The 17295-nt window shown below is 41.6% G+C and overlaps 1 protein-coding gene across 1 annotated transcript in view; it reads right to left on the reverse strand.

The window, feature by feature from the left end:
• CUEDC2 (CUE domain containing 2) overlaps window positions 1-16986 on the reverse strand; it is a 33426-nt gene extending 16440 nt beyond the window's left edge. The window contains exons 1-3 of the mRNA XM_073585765.1: window positions 16834-16986; window positions 7860-7951; window positions 2510-2653 (exon numbers count right to left, since the gene is read on the reverse strand). Of these exons, the coding sequence (XP_073441866.1) occupies window positions 2510-2653; window positions 7860-7933 (218 nt within the window). The 5' untranslated portion in view covers window positions 7934-7951; window positions 16834-16986. The remainder of the gene's footprint in view (window positions 1-2509; window positions 2654-7859; window positions 7952-16833) is intronic.
• Between the last annotated feature and the right edge of the window lie 309 nt (window positions 16987-17295).

Here is a 17295-nt window from a genome sequence, read left to right on the forward strand (position 1 = left end):
TCTCCTGACTACACTCCATATGTGGAGGAAAACTACTATTTGGGCGCACTGCAGGGCTCAGAGGGAAAGCATTGTTTGAATCTTGGAGTGCAAAATTGGCTGGAATAATTAGTGGACGCCATGTAGCGTTTGGAGACCCTCTGATGTGCCCAAACAGTAGAAACCCCCACAAGCGACCCCATTTTGGGAAGTACATCCCTCAAAGACTTTATTGAGAGGTGTGGTGAGCACCTTGAACCCACAGGTGCTTCACAGAATTTTATAATAGGAGAAAAACAAGGTGGATCCAGCAACTGCGGCCTTTGTAGTAAACTATTGCTTTTATTGAGCCATTCTAAAATAGAACATCACAAAAATGTGGTCCACTATATGAACTGTTAGCACATAACAGCACAATACACAGAGGTACAGCATTAAAACCAATGCGTTTTGACTTGTGTCTTAATCATGGTAAATCCGCTGGAGGTTCCATCTGAATCCCGTATTTCAGAGTGAGCCAATTGTTCACCTTCTGTTGATTTATTCATTCTGCCTCCTAAAGATCGCAGTAAGGCTTGGCGCACATTTATCCTGCACTGAGCGCTTACATTGGAAACCCCGAGCCTTACTGCGATCTTTAGGAGGCAGAATGAATAAATCAACAGAAGGTGAACAATTGGTTTTATTTATTTTTTATGCCGTTCATCGTACGGTGTATGTGATTAGGCAAATTTATTGTTTGGGTCGGTGCGATTACAGAGATACCAGATTTACGGTATATGGATAATTTATGTTTGTCTGCTCTCACACACTAAAAACTTCTGCTGACAGACTTATGTGTGGGTTGTTTTTTTGAAGGACGATTTAAGGTTTCATTGGTGCCATTTTTCGCTCACAACATTTTTTGATTGCCTTCTATTCTGATTTTTGGGAGGTAGAATGAACAAAAGCCAGCAATTCAGGGTTTTTTATGCCATTCCACATTTAGGAAAATTGATAAGACAGCTGATTCTTCGAGTCAGTGTGATTACAGCGATACCTCATTTATGCCTATTACTATACTATACTATTTTATAGAAAACAGGATTATTTTTGCATCATTTTTAGGCTGTGTGCACACGTAAGCGGTTTTTTCGCGTTGAAGCATTTTTACCGGCAAAAACGCTTAAAAACACTTACAAGAAGCATCCCATTCATTTTAATGAATTCTGCACTTTTTGTGCATATTGAAGTTTTTTTCCACGAAAATAATGCATCGCGGTAAAAAACGCAGCATGCTCGTTAATTTTGCGGAAAAATCCGTATTTCTAGCTATTTTCTATGAGACTGGGGCCGTGCGGAAAAAAAACACGTTTTCTGCGCAAAGAACGCGCGAAAAAACCACGCGTTTTCTAGGAAGGAGTCCGGTTTTCTGTCAGGGATTTTCTGCATACGTGTGCATATACCCTTATTCTCAGATATAACATTATTTTTCCGCTGACAGCTGTATGGTTTCTTATTTTTTTGTGGGACAAAATGACATTTTCAGAGATACTATTTTTATTTACAGTCTTCTTTTTATTGCATTTTATTCCACTTTGTGTTCAGCGATATGATCAAAAAGCATAGGTTTTTTTTTGCCTTTTTTTTACGTTTTTTACTGAAGGGGTTAACTAGAGTAACAGCTTCCCATGGCAACGAATGGGCCCTAGCAAAGACGTCACCGCTGCGCCGATCGGATGAAAGAGGGAGCCCCTCCTTCTTCCAGCCACCTAAATGTTGTGATTGATATCGATTACGGAATGTAGGGGGTTAAACAGCTAGGGTGGTGCGAGTGCTACTCCTGACTGTGAGAGCGGGATCTCAGGTGTCATGTAAGCTGAGCTCCCAGCAGTGATCGGGCACAGCCAGGACGTACCCATACATCCAAGGTCGGGAACCCCTTCCCAACCAGGACGTATGAGTATGTCCAAGGTCATGAAGGGGTTAAAGGTGACCTCTATAAGAAGTGTCATCCCATTAGGAGACTGAATAATTTCAGCTATTTTAATATAGATAATGATGAATAAAGTTGAAAACATTTCAAATTATTTAAATAAAAAAATAAATTATATTATATATCCACATCTGAAACAAGTCAACTGGTAATAAAACATAGACCATTCTCTGGTGACCTATTTCTTTTGAAAGAAGGTATATTTTATTCTTCTGAACTCAATGTGCAACTGATAGTAATGTACGATATTCTTCCAGAGAACCATCAGTATCCCGATGATAGGTATCGGGAATTTTTTTCCCACTATTGTGATTTGCACCCTTCTCTAGATTAAAGGTTCTAAACTGTTACATTTGATTTGATCTTGTTTGCCATTGAAAACAATTTTTTTTTTTTTTTTTTTTTTTAAAGATTAGCATTGTAAAGAAAACCACCCTGTTCCTCAAATGATTTAGGTTAACAAATGTTCCCTCTGAATTATGTAGGACCCAGTAAACAAAAAAAGTGTACACTAGTTAATAACACAATTCTGCTTTAAATTTAACAACAATATACCTGTCAATTTCAGCAAATCCGGGGATGTATCCCTCCAGCATTTCCATAAAGGTTTCCATATCAAAATCTTCATCTGAGGAGCCTTGAGATCCCAGTTCTTCTAAAACGCCAGTGACATACGAAAAGAAAACTTCATCCATCGCACTAAGTGGGGAGAAAACAAAAATGAACAGACACAAGGAGATATTATTTCATGCCAAAATTCTACAGAAACCAAAGACATTGGAGGAGGTTTTTGCAGCTAAATAGGTCAGAATTGTGGAGCACGACTTACTGTACATGCCTTGAAGCACATTTATTGTAATTGACAGGGATGCTGCACATGACATATAATATATATAAAAAAAATGTTCATAGTTTCATCCAGAAAAGTAGGATGATTTGTTTCTCACTTGGTCATCCATAAAATCAGTTTTTTACAGCAGCTGCTATTTACAGGACCATTTACAAGTTCCTATGTTACAGAATTACAACGCATCTGTGAAAACCAGGCGCTAAACTGTGCCTCTGTATGGCATCCAATTTTTTCTTGCACCCATAGATTTGAATGGGCGAGTCGTGAAAAAAAAAAAAAATAAATAAAATAAAATATCGCTCAACTGCACTGCCCCTTTGAATAACATTGGTCCAAAAGCTATCAGTTTTTTTAACGAACAGAACTTGGACCGAAAACATGGTAGTGTGCACAAACCCTTACACACTTTCTATGCCTCACTCGTCGAGAGGGTATGGCTCGATGGGAAATAATGTAGCTTAATATAAAAGGAACATGGTTTAAATGGGTTGTCCCATGAACAAAGAATATTTTAATCAATCAATAGATCTTGGAATAATAATTTCCACAATTGGATGTGTTTAACCCCTTAGTGACAGAGCTATTTTGCAGCTTAATGACCGGAACAATTTTTACAATTCTGACCACTGTCACTTTATGAGGTTATAACTCTGGAACGCTTCAACGGATCCCCCTGATTCTGAGTTTGTTTTTTCGTGACATATTTTACATCATGTTAGTAGAAAAATTTCTTTGATATGACTTTTATTTATTTATGAAAGAAATATATGGCGAACATTTTGCAATTTTCAAACTTAATTTTTATGCCCTTTAATCAGGAGATGTGTCACACAAATTTCTTATTAAATAACATTTCCGACATGGCCACTTTACATCAGAACAATTTTGGAAACAAATTTTTTTTTTTGTTAGGAAGTTATAAGGGTTAAAAGTTGACCAGCGATTTCTCATTTTTATACAACAAAATTTACAAAACCATTTTTTTTTAGGGACCACATCAAATTTAAAGTAATTTTGAGGGGTGTACATGACAGAAAATACCCAAAAGTGACACCATTCTAAAAACTGCACCCCTCAAGGTGCTCAAAACCACATTCAAGAAGTTCATTAACCCTTTACGTGCTTCACAGGAACTAAAGCAACGTGGAAGGAAAAAATTAACATTTTACTTTTTTTGCAAAAATTGACATCAGAATCAATTTTTTTTTTTCATTTTCACAAGTGTTAAAAGAGAAAATTCACCACAAAATTTGTTGTGCAATTTCTCTAGAATATGCCGATACCCCATATGTGGGCGTAAATCAATTTTTGAGTGCAAAGAAGAGCTCGCAAGGGAAGCAGCACCGTTTGACTTTTTCAAAGTAGAATTGGCTAGAACTGAGATCGGACACCATGTTGTGTTTGAAGAGCCCCTGATGTGCCTAAACAGTGGAAACCCCCCAACAAGTGACCCCATTTTGGAAACTAGACCCATTAAGGAGCTTATCTAGATGTGAGGTGAGCACTTTGAACCTCCAAGTGCTTCACAGAAGTATATAACGCAGAGCCATGAAAATAATTTATTTTCCCAAGGGTAAGTGAAGAAATTAGACCCCCAACCCTAATCCTAATTCCAACTCAAATCCTAACCCCAATTCTAACCCTAATGGAAAAATGAAAATAAATATATATTTTCTTTATTTCATTATATTTCCCTAAGGGGGTGATCAGATAAAGTGGGCGTTATTTACTATTTTTTATTTTGATCACTGTGATAAACCCTATCACAGTGATCAAAATGTACAATGAATGAATGGAATCTGCCGGCCGGCAGATTCGGCAGGAGCACTGCGCATGCGCCTGCCATTTTCTTCCCGGACCAAGATGGCGGCGCCAACCGGAGGAGGCAGGAGGGCCCGCGGACCACTGGGAGGTACCAGGGGGGGATCGGGGACCCTATTTCTCTCTCCTCTGATGTGCGATCACATAAGAGGAGAGAGAAAGTGAAAGTAAAATTGCCTCTTTTTTTATTTTTTTTCCGGTCGCCGTTATACGGTTAATAACGGCGATCGCGTAAGCGGGGGTCGGTAAAAACCGACCGAATCATGTTCTCTGGGGTCTCGGCTACCCCCGGCAGCCAAGACCCCGGAGAAAATCAACTCTGGGGGGGCGCTATACACTACACGGCTGTAGTTTAAGTACCGTTAACTACTGCCGTTAAATGGCGTATCGGCGGTCGTTAACATGGTCTGCATATACAGTCATGGCTGAAAGTGTTGGCACCCATGAAATTGTTACAGAAACTGAAGTATTTCTCCCAGAAAATGACTGCAATGATACATGTTTTGTTACACACGTTTATTTCCTTTGTGTGTATTGGACCAACACAAAAAAAGGGGGAAAAAGCAAATTGGAGATAATTTCTCACAAAAAAACAAAAATCATCTGGACAGAATTGTTTACACCTTGATCTTAATATTTGGTTACACACTCTGGAATAAATAATTGCAATCGCTTCCTATAACCATCAACAAGCTTCTTACATCTCTGAGCGGGAATTTGGACCACTCTTCTTTTGCAAACTGCTCCAGGTCTTTCAAATTTGAAGGCGCCTTCTCCCAACAGTAATTTTAAGATCTCCATACAGGTGTTCAATGGGACTTAGATCTGGATCCACTGCTTGCCATTTCAGAACTCTTCAGCGCTTTATTTCCATGAATTTCTGGGTGCTTTTTGAAGTATGTTTGGGGTCATTGTCCTGCTGGAAGACCCATGACCTAGGACGCAAACCCATCTTTCTGACCCTGAGCACTACATCACGACCCAAAATCCTTTGATAAGCTTCAGATTTCATGATGCCTTGCACACAGTTAAGGCACCGGTGCTAGAGGAAACCAAACAACCCTAAAATATCTTTGAACCTCCACCATATTTGACTGTAGGTACTGTGTTCTTTTTTTTCTAGGCCTCATTGTTTTCGGTAAACAATAGAACGATGTGCTTTACCAGAAAGCTCTATCTTTGTCTCATCTGTCCACAAGACAGTTTCCCAGAATCATTTTGGCTTACTCACATACATTTTGGCAAACTGCAGTCTGGCTTTTTTTATATCTGCCAGCAGTGGGGTTCTCCTGGGTCTCATGCCATTGCATTTCATTTAATTCAAATGTCGATAGTTTTCACTGACACTGATGCATCCTAAGCCTGCAGGACAGCTTCAATTTCTTTGGAACTTGATTGGGGCTGCTTATCCACCATCCAGATAATCCTTCGTTGCGACCTTTCATTAATTTTTCTCTGCTGTCCACGTCCAGGGAGATTAGGTACAGTGCCATGGGTTGTAAACTTATTATGTTGTGTACTGTGTACAAAAGAAAATCAACATCACTGGAGATGGACTTGAAACCCTGAGATTGCGGATATTGTTCAACAATTTCGGTTCTCAAGTCCTCAGACAGTTCTCTTTCTGTCCTTCATGCTTACTGTGGCATACAGAGACACAATACAAAGACTGAGTCAACATCTCCCCTTTTTATCTGGTTTCAGGTGTGATTTTCATATTGCCCATACTTTGGCACAAGTTACTTGCCATAGGTGAGTTTGAACGAACATTACAGCCTTGAAACAAAGCTGTTTACCCACAATTTTGGAAAGGTGGCAACAGTTTTGTCCGGACCATTTTGAGGTTGTTTGTGAAATGATGTCCAATTTGCCTGTTTTTTATGTTGTTCTAATAAACACAAAGGAAATAAACATGTGTATAAGAAAACATATGTAATTGTAATAATTTTCTGGGAGAAAGGCTTAATTTTGTGAAATAATGTCAAGGGTGTCAACACTTTTGGCAATGACTGTACCACAGCTGCTTGCCACTAGAGGACACAAATGAGAACACACAGGACAGTATGGGATCACAGCTCATGTTTTTTGTGTAAGGAATAACATTTTTAAAAACAGTGAAATGTTTTACCTCGCAGAAAAAAAAAAAAAAAAAAAAATCAAGCATGATCCCCTGCTGTAATGTCTGTCTATAGTTTTGCCTCCTCCTCTGCACAGGAGCTGTGGTATGATCAGACCATTTCCATGTACGGTCAGACACAAACATTACACAGTACACAGCAGGGGCACATTTATAGGATTATGTCAGCACTGGAACATTTTTAACATCTAATTGTGGAATTGTTTATTATACCAAGATCTTAACTAAAATTTACTATAATTGTGGGACAACTTTCAACTAAATTGCAGCACAAAGTTTAGTCGCAAAGTAAACAAAGTAATAGGTGGCGTAAAGTTAAGCTAGACCATACCTTCTAGTAAAAGTAAGAAAACCCTACAATGGTCACTAACTTGAAATTCACAATAGTATATTTCTATTTAAATTTACAAATTTACTGAATGGAAATCAGACATTGCTTTTGAATAGTGGTTCAACAGAAAACTGCAAAAATAACCAGTTTTGCCACATAGCAGCTAAAACTATCATCTTGCTCAGCGTCTGCATTCCCCAAATCCTTATATAACCCCAACTCCACCTGTACAGGCCTGAAAAACCTTTTTGATTTCTCCCAAGCTGTGTGCTAATTGGCTCCGTCCGGCCCGATAGGCGTGGCTTTGTTATAGACACTCTATAAGAGCTCTGGGAGTGATCAGAGCACTGTCCAAGACTGTCTCCCCGGCTCTATTCCCAGTCTCATGCTCCTCTGCTTGAATGACAGCTCACTAGTGTGACTTCATAGTCAGTGAGCTGTCGAGAAAGGTGGGGTTGGAAACGAATAGAGCCTGCATGGTAGTGGCTTGAAAAGTGCTCTGATCATACCCAGAGAACTTAAGCCTCATTTGCATATGCATTTGAACAGCTATTTTTTTTCATTCATTCAGGGAGCCAACAGATGTCATAAGTAAGGCATAGCTGACATCTTTCAGAGAACAGATTGGCCATATAAACAGTTTGGAAGGTTGGATAATTCGGACATATCCTTTACAGAAATTAATTTCACCTCTGCCATGTCTGGAGAGGAGGTCAACTGTGTAAAGTATAGATAATAAAAGGCACCAATACAGTCTAAAACTTACCTCAAATCTGCATTAGGTATACGAGACTGGATGAAACCTGTGAGTGCATCTCGGATAATCTTTTCCAGAGACATCCCTTTAATTATTTATACCTAGAAGTCAATAAGATTAGGTTTTAGGATGCACTTCATTTGCAGAGTGCTGCAGATAGAGGAAGAAATCTAGCCTTTCACATTACATGTTCCTGCTTGGAAATGAGGCTCTAAAAAGGGCAGACAACTGTTGTGTGAATAGTGGGGGAGGAAACAGAAATAGCACTTTAAAAATACACAATGCCATGCTGAATCCAGGACAGATAAATGCACACTGCGCTGCTTGGATCCAAACACTGCACTAACAACAATCTGGGATTGTTCACGAAATCATCAAAACTACGGCCAAATGTTGATAACCACAGTTCAGAGCCGGGAATGTGCTCTGTGCAACTGTCACTCACTTCTCCCCCCAAATCTATTTCTGGCAGGTCATACAAAGTTCTCTGACAGAATAGTGAATGCTGCTGGCGGTCAGTGGCCACTGATTGGCTGCAGCCGTCATTGACCTTTGTTTATGTGACATTACTGCCAGGGAACACAGTGCTGAGATTGGAGAAATGGAGAGTATGCCCTTATAAATCATGATCGTGGTTTGTCCTAATGAAAAAGTTTGAGGTTATGTGCAGACGATCAGGAATTGGCAGCGCTTTGGACGCCGCGCATGTCCGTTGTGTCCACAAAGCTGCCGGATATTGAACACAGGTGAACTCGAGTCTCAACAATAGAAATAAACATGCTTGGGTCTGGAGAGACACACCGCATGTTCGACTCCTCGGGTGAGACACGAGCATCTTGAAATCCAATCCACTATGCTGTAACAAATGGCCGCTGCGGGATGGACGCTGCACAAGTACGCAGCGTCCAACCCGTAGGGTTTACTGATCGTGTACACATACCCTCAAACTTTGAAACACACTGACAAATAAACCCCATTACTTGGATTCCTGCCTCATCTTTTGAGGGCAGCATCTTTCCGTTTTTCCCTTGATTTCTCCTTGTGGAACGGCAGCAGCTGAAAGCCTCTTTAAAGGTTGTATGAACACAACACAACCAGGTGAGCATGGTTGTGCAATTTTATGGATATATTTTACCCAGATAAGACACTATGGCGCTTTTTTTTTGTCATTCTCTAGTGTTTCAAAAAGTAAATGTGGTCTCTCATTCTATTTATATGAATGGGCACTACAGTACGACATTGCAAGGCGTCCTGCAGCTTTCCTATCTGACCACTACTGGGGGGGGGGGTGTCTGCATTGACCATCAGGGATTGTTAGTACTGTGGCTAGGGAGAGTTGAATAACCCCCATATTCCTACTTGTAAAAAGTGTTTCCTCATCCACAATGAGTTAATTATAATGCATCATATAATTATAAAGGAGTGTCCAGAATGATTTGTAAGAGCTATGTGGCATCTTAGAGATATTCACGTTCACAAAGAAGTGTGAAAATGGCGCGCTCTGCACAGCAAGGAGGTAATGTTTTGGTTGATCTCAGCAGAAGTATCGTATTATCTTTCTGAGACATGTTATAATGTGGACATTTCACCCTATCAAGAAGTAAAACATGTAGCCAGATCACGTTGGGTATGTTGTAGGCATTTGCCACCGAAGGACACATTATAAAATGAAACAAAAGGAAACAATTCCTGCCGTTGTCACAAGTCGGATGTAACATCAATCAGATCTGTGAAGCAGTCGAGGGATCAAAGTTACACTTGACAGAAGCATTGAATTCCCAGTCTGATCAGTCATGGACTTGTGCAAATTCACAATCCTGTCTGGAGCAGCTATTACACTGACTGCTATTCAATGCGTTAATTAATACCGATCCAATGCTGCAAACTGATGAAGAAAGCTGTTCAATTCACAAGTTTTCTAAATAGGGCTCCTACCCGACAGCTGTCGCTTCAATGCAACAGCAGAAGCTAGAATGGGGAATGCCAGGTATTTTCATAATATCCCAATGTGGATATTGTTATTGCTGACCAGAGGCTAAAAAAATAATTCATAATTGGAAAACACAAACCTATTATACTGTGTTTCTTCTAAAAATTAGGAACAGAATAGAGAATATCATTTGCAGACAACTGAATTTACGCTGCATAGTATCAGGATATCTGAGGGTATACAGAGTATGTAGTAAGCAGGCATAAGCGTACATAAAAAAAAAAAATGACACACTGACACCAGATAGCAGGTGGGACAAATCCTTTTTACGTTTAGAGCAATGTTACCTAAACTCCAGTACTCACAGCCCCTACATGTCATGTTTTCAGGATTTCCTTAGTCTTGCGCAGATGGTGGAAGCATCATCAATAGAGATGGGCGAACACGAACTTACGAGTTCGGCATTCAAACCGGACACTAAGGCTATGTGCACACGATGCATTTTCGCCAGGGCTGTGGAGTCGGTAGCCAAACCTGCGACTCCGACTCCTCAATTTCTCTTACACCGACTCCAACATATATTGCTTATATTTAAGTGAAAAATGTATTGTAGTACAATGTGAACATCAGACATTGAATCATTTTTATGATACAATAATCAAGATATTTAGATAGAACATAATATATATTTATTGGAATACAACTTTAGATATATATTGTATGTATATATATAACATTATGTAATAAACTATGTAAGTGGCAAAAAACAGTTTTCAACAAAAACATACTAAATAACATTTGTGCAGTCTATGAATTTGTTCTAAGAAATAGAATTGCCTCCATCAGATCCTCCTTCATAGATGACCTAAAATCTGACCTAATAATTTTAAGGCCAGAGAACAACCTCTCTACACTAACTTGGGTTGGAGGCAAAGCCGTAACCACATGGGAACATCTTGAATAATTTCCGGGTATAAAGGAATTGCCTCATGTCAGTTTTGATGAACGGTTGAATTTTTCTTTTTCTTTGAGAGCAAGTGAAACATTTTGCTGAAATATGGTCAATCTGCTTGCTATAGGAGACGGAGTGAAATCTTTTTCCTTGCGGCAACGCTTTGCCTGCTCCATGTCATCCAAATACTTGTCAAAGTCAAACTCCTCATCTGATAAGAATGAAGATATGGCAGCAGTAGCACTGTCAGGACCCAAGTCCTCTTGCACCTGGCAGTCCTCCTGTAGGCCACTCATCCTAACTGCTACTTCAGTCAGAGCTTCTTTTCCTTTAGTAAGCTGTTGATCATGAAGCAGTATACGATGACTGCCAGAAAAATTTTATTTTCCAATAGCTGTGTCTCTCTCCGTTTCATTGAAGCAGAAATGCCATCTGCGATTAAACCTCCTCTTTGGGACAGGCAAAATAGCAAGTTCTTCCACTCCCTTATGAAAATGCCAGAAGTTAAATACTCAGCTTGTAATTTTTTAGTCACTGTAAATGGGTGATTAAGCAATTCCTTCAATTCAGCCACCTGTGTCCATTTACCTTCATTTAGGGTTACCTGAGGGTTCGTCATATCTATAAGAAACGGTTTTAGTTCAAGCAATCGCTCAATCATTAAGTGCTGCCCCACCGAGTGGCTTGATCGACAATTGCCCCTTTCCCAGCACGTCTCTTCAAGATGGAATCAATTTTAGGGGTTCTGGTGGCAATAACCAATTTCCTCACTTTTCCAACATGTCCCTCTTGCAGACTATAGGCCCCGTCACACACAGCGATATCGCCAGCGAGATCGCTGATTTTGTGACACCACAGCGATCTCTCCAGCGATATCGCTGTGTGTGACATGGATCAGCGACCGCCCCCCCCTGCCGGGTATCGCTGAACGCGCTTGAACGTCCTGGGCCATTTTTTGATCGTTGGTTTCCCGCTGGCCAGCGCGCATCGCTGCATGTGGCAGCGAGAGATCAGCGACGCTGGTCTCCAGGTTAAACAGCGGGTAACTAAGAGCCGCACGGCTCTTGGATACCCGCTCTTTAACTTGGAAACCAGCTTGCTCGCTGTTCCTGATCGCTGGAGGGGCTGTCTATGTGACAGCTCGCCAGCGATCAGCTAATGATGTCCCAGCTATCCCATCCACGTCGGATCGTTGGTGGGATCACTGGGACATTGATACATGTAACGGGGCCTTATCTCTTATTGCCAACTGCAGCGTGTGCACAACACAGCGCATGTGATGAATATGAAAGTATTTTGAAGCACCTTCAACAAGATCATCTATTTCTAAAGTATAATTTTTCTGTTCTTCTGTTGTAATATCTGTTTGTTCCTCAGTTACATGAACAGCACTGTGGCCTTCCATCTCAAACCTACGGAATCCTAAATTTTCTTCTAGCTGTTGTTCATTACTCTCATTCATCAGTTTAAATATCCTTATCATGTTAGAAGCATTGTCCGTTACAATAGCAAGAACCTGTTCTTGTTTGAATGTAACCTTAGATCAGGAATAGAACAGTCATTTATAGCACATTTCATAACTTTCTCAAATTCCTATGAAAAAATATTCAGCACATTCTGCATTGAACTACTGTACCCAATTTATTATATATTTTAGGAGTCGGAGTCGCTTCATTTTATACAGACTCCACAGCCCTGGTTTTCACGGCGTCTTTTACTTGCGAAAATGCTGCAAAAACGCAATGGAATACTAAAGCAAAGTAATGCAATGACAATCCTGAAGTGTTGTGCACGAGCCGTAAATTTCCGTCAGTATTTGCAGCGCTTTATGCTCTGCAGCATGCCAGTTCTTTTTGCGTTTCTGCAGCGTTTTTGACTCATTGACTTCAAATGAATCAGTCAAATCTGCAGCAAAAATGCAGGTGTAAAAAGGTTTGCGTATTTGCTGCCAAAAACGCTGCGGAATTGTCAAAGGGAATGTCAGGAGGAAGAGTGTGTGGGCGGAGAATATGTGTGTGGGCAGAGAATATGCGGGTGCTGTCTGCGGGGGTCTGTCTATGCGACGAACAGCCCATAGTGATTGTAGTTAGGCGTCGTCTGATGGGATTACTACTCCCATCTGGCTATGTCTGCTGTCACATATAACAGAGACAGCATGAGCCGATGATGGGAAAGTAGTCTCATCATCAGGCGCCTACGTTCAAGTGTAAAAAAAAAAAAAAAAAAAAATCAAAACATTGACAATCACATACAATATACATACTCGCCAAACACCTAATCCCCCAATGCCCGCGTCTCCTGCAATCAAGCAAAAATAATAAACCAACATATACTCGCTGTCCGCCGTAGTCCATTTAATACCAAGTATCCCACGTCGATGTCTCCCAGCCGCCAGCGATACACTGACAGGAGGTAATCGCACCCGCAGTGTATAACTGAGCCGCTGTGAGAGTTCACCGGAGTAGATCAGCTGATCCACTCTGGTGCTCTCAATTACGGCACTGCTGCGTGAGAAAGTTCTCACACAGCAGTAGTGCCGTGAGAGCATCAGAGCTGATGAACTCCAGTGAACTCTCACGGCAGCGCAGTAATACACTGCGGGAGCGATTACCTCCTGTCAGTGTATCGCCGGAGGCCAGGTAGAGCAGTCACATCTCTCGATGTGACTGTTCTACACGTGAGATTGCTGTGGGACACTGGGTATTAAATGGACGTCGGACAGGATAGTATTATATGTTGGTTTATTATTTTTGATTGTTTGCAGGAGACGAGGGTGTCGGGGATTAAGCGTTCAGTAAGTATGGTTAGTTTAGATTCAATAAAGGAGTCTGAGTATTTCAATTAAAGGACTTTATTCTGGCTGTGTGTCTATTTACTATATAAACTATAGGATTAGTAATAGACAGGTGTCTTATAGACGCCTCTCCATTACTAACCTGTGGGCTTGATGTCACCTGACAATACAAAGGTGACATTAACCCCACTTGCCACCACTACAGGGCAAGTGGGAAGAGTGAGGCTAAGTGCCAAAATTGGGGCACCTATAAGATGCGCCAGTTGTGGGGCGGCTGACAGCTGATGTTTTTAGCCTGTGGTGATGACAATATACATGGCCCCTTCCCAGACTATTAATATCAGCCCACAGCTGTCTGCCTATTGGTTCGATTTTATAGGGGACCCCATGTCAATTATTTTCTGGGGATCCCCTCTAAATTAGCCAGTAAAGGCTAAGCAAACAGCTGTGAGCTGATATTAATAGCCTGGGAACCTTTATGGCTATTGGCTACTTCACAGAAATATAACATCAACCCTCAGCTTTCCCTCTGCTGGTTATGAAAATTATGCGGGAGCCCACGCAATTTTTTTTTTTTTAAAATAAACATATTGCGTTTCACGCAGATTTCTCACAGTTGCTGTTGTGTTACAGCGTATGTAGGTTAATTATGTTAATGCTCCTACATAGGCGTGTGTCTATTTAACTTTTTATATACCATATATTTCACTTATATTTGTTTTGTGTGTAAACATTATAAATTTGAACATGGTATGTTATGATATTATGGTCTTCAATGGAGAATGAAAAACAGGTTGAACAAGGAAATTAAATAACAATTTTTTTTTAAAATAATATATCTTTATTTAGCTCTATAAATTTACAAAGACGCATGAAAAAATGCATGAAAATCCGCAAGAAAAAAACGCATTAAAACGCTCTGATTTTCCTCTGCGTTTTTCTGCCAAGAGATGGAAAAACCTTGCAGAAATTTCTGCAAGCCAATACGCAACATGCGCATATAGCCTTACTGTTCAATGCTTAACGCCGAACACAGACTTTCCCCAGAGGTCCGTTGCAATATCTGAAGTTAAGAGAGAATTTTTTTCCTTTCCAAGTTCGGGTAACCTTTATTTTCAATGTGATTTGGGTTGAAGTTCAGGTCGGGTACCAGAACCCAAATTTCAAAAACTGACCGTCACATCCAAGCCTAAGCATAGTGTGACCAGGTGCTTAACCTAGAGTCACCAACTCATATACATTCAAGCAAAAAAGGAAGCACACTGTAGCGCCAAACCATGCAAACATGAAAAATGAACAAATTGCATTACTGCATTAGAAGTATGAAAAATTGAGAAAGTTTAGCACATAAAATGGCCAAGTTATGTGTACCTGGAAGCCTTAACGGGGGTTTTTATCTTGCATGTATTTTTCTGCAATTAATAAAGAATGTTTTGAACAATTATTGTGCTTTAGCTTCCCTTCTTAGTTTTTTTTTCTTGTGCCAATAGGAAAGAATTTGGACAAATTTATTACACTGAAATCCAGATTACATAAGATTCATAGCACAATTGATCAGGCCTGGACAAAGGTTACTTCAGTCATGCCAGTGGTCAGAACAGAGCTCATATTGTGGGAACGTAGCCTTATTAATGAGATTTTGGTGAGTCTTTTATGCTGCATATCTAAAAAAAATGCAAGTAACCCATTTTACATAATGGGTGCCTAAATAGTGCAGAACATCGAAAAATCATCAAATGCTCATCATGGGAACATAGCCTAATCATTCTAGTAGTCATTCTTGCCTTTGAGCCACAGGTGACCCTCACCACACTAGTCAGTGAAGGCTTGCAGCAGGGCCACATCAAATACACTCCTGTGATGCGGCCTTTGCTGGCAGGAAAATACTTACATCAGACTAAAGGCCCTGTCTAACACAGTGAGATCGCTAATGCGTCACCGATTTTGTGACGCAAGTTGTCACTCAACAGCGATCTCGCCTGCGATCCCGCTACATGTGACACGCAGTGGCGACCGGCCCCCCTGCTGGATATCGCTTTTTCGTCGTCGGCGCCCCGCTGTGCTTGATCGCTGGATCGTTGAACAGATCTGCCTGTTTGGCAGCTTACTAGCGATCATTTAGCGATGCATCAGCGATCCCTACCAGGTCGCATCGTTGTCGGGATCGCTGGTGCGTCGCTAAGTGAAACGGGACCCTAATGCAGGCGCATACAGCGCTACCATTATGTCTGCCTTTTGGGGGTGGTCTGTGGTCAGTTCTGCAACTCAGTAACCCACGACAACCAGATTTTTCCCTCGTCCCATTATACATACATTCTGTATTGAGAGGTTAGTCCCTGCTGTCACACACTATATCAGGCTGGTTTTCCAGTCAATAATCCAATGTGGTCAGCCACAGATCATTCCTATAGTCAGCCTTAAATGGCTGCTTGCATTTCTTAAATACAGTATTATATGAGGGGATCCAATAGTCAAGACCAACACCGGTCTTCACAATGATGGGGTCTTAAGCTCCATTTTTACTGGACAGGTGACCATACACACATTAATCTCCCCTACATTTAGTGCAGGTTCTGGAAAACCTAAACTGCAATAAAAATTTCTATAATCAGAAAAATAAACTACCTTGTGAAACTCACTCATTTCTGTTTTGTCCTGCATCGCAGATTTTCATATTTGTTTCTTCTAGAGCACAATATGTGAAATCTCTATTTCAAGTCCAACTAGGCGTTTCTTCACAAGTCTTCTCGGGGGGGGGGGGCACGCAATTTCCCCCACTCCCTTCCAGACGCTGCTAACTGCAGCACTGACTTGCCCATGCGTAATTCACCCACTGTCACCCTCTAATGTGTGTGTGAATAGAGGTGGTGGGTATACTCAGCTCATATCTCTGGGCCCTGGAGGCACGGAGGACAGCTGAGAGATGGATTTAGTGAGAAGCCTTCTTTAATAGCATATAATACTTCCTGCGCAGAGCTCAGCAGTGTGAAGAGCGCAGCAGGGGCCAGAGGCTGGGCAGCCATAGCCCCCCGACCTGCCTGGGCACATAACCATTGGTGTGCTGCAGTGAATGTCTCCTATGCCAGGGGTCTGCTGCTCTGAGGTGCCCGCCCCCTGCTGGCAGGGAGGCCCCTCCGTGCACCTGCACTGACAGGGGGCAGGTATTACATAGCACCGGATGACAAGAAACCACCACACAGACATTTCCCGCCAGCACAGCGCCGCAGCCTGGAGAACTGTACCGGCAGCCACCTCCTCAGACCGCGGCTATAACGGCACAAAACAACCCGAGCGCGTTCAAACCTACCGCTCCAATGCAGTACACAGGCGAAGGTGAGCGCCGCGCCTCTTACTGACGTCACTTCCGGACACAACAACCTCCGAGGCTGCGGACGCCGCCATGTTGGTTGTGGGCAACGCTCTCTTACAGCGGCTCTGGTAAGAGAACTGAGCGTGATTAGGCGTACCCTGTACTGCGGGTGGGCGCTTCTTCCTCGGCTCCTTAAGAATAAGGAAAAACAGGAAGGAAATCTGATCTCATCGGCGACAAGTTCCAGGGTAGCAGGTGGCCAATCAGTGCGGAGGGCGGAGCTTGTTGTGTTTACAAACATTGCTCTGGTCACGTGATTAGAGGCTTTCCGCGCTTCCCACATGATAGAAGGGCATAGGCAGCAGTGCACTCGGTCCCGGCCGGGAGGAGACGCGGAGTACAAGGCAGCCAATAAGAGGCTGGCTATCATTTTCTAATAGGTGTCTGAAACTTGAAATC

This window comes from Dendrobates tinctorius, unplaced genomic scaffold (genome assembly GCF_039654945.1).
Source record: "Dendrobates tinctorius isolate UK_male_01 unplaced genomic scaffold, ASM3965494v1 ptg000089l, whole genome shotgun sequence".
NCBI classification, from domain to species: Eukaryota; Metazoa; Chordata; class Amphibia; order Anura; family Dendrobatidae; genus Dendrobates; species Dendrobates tinctorius.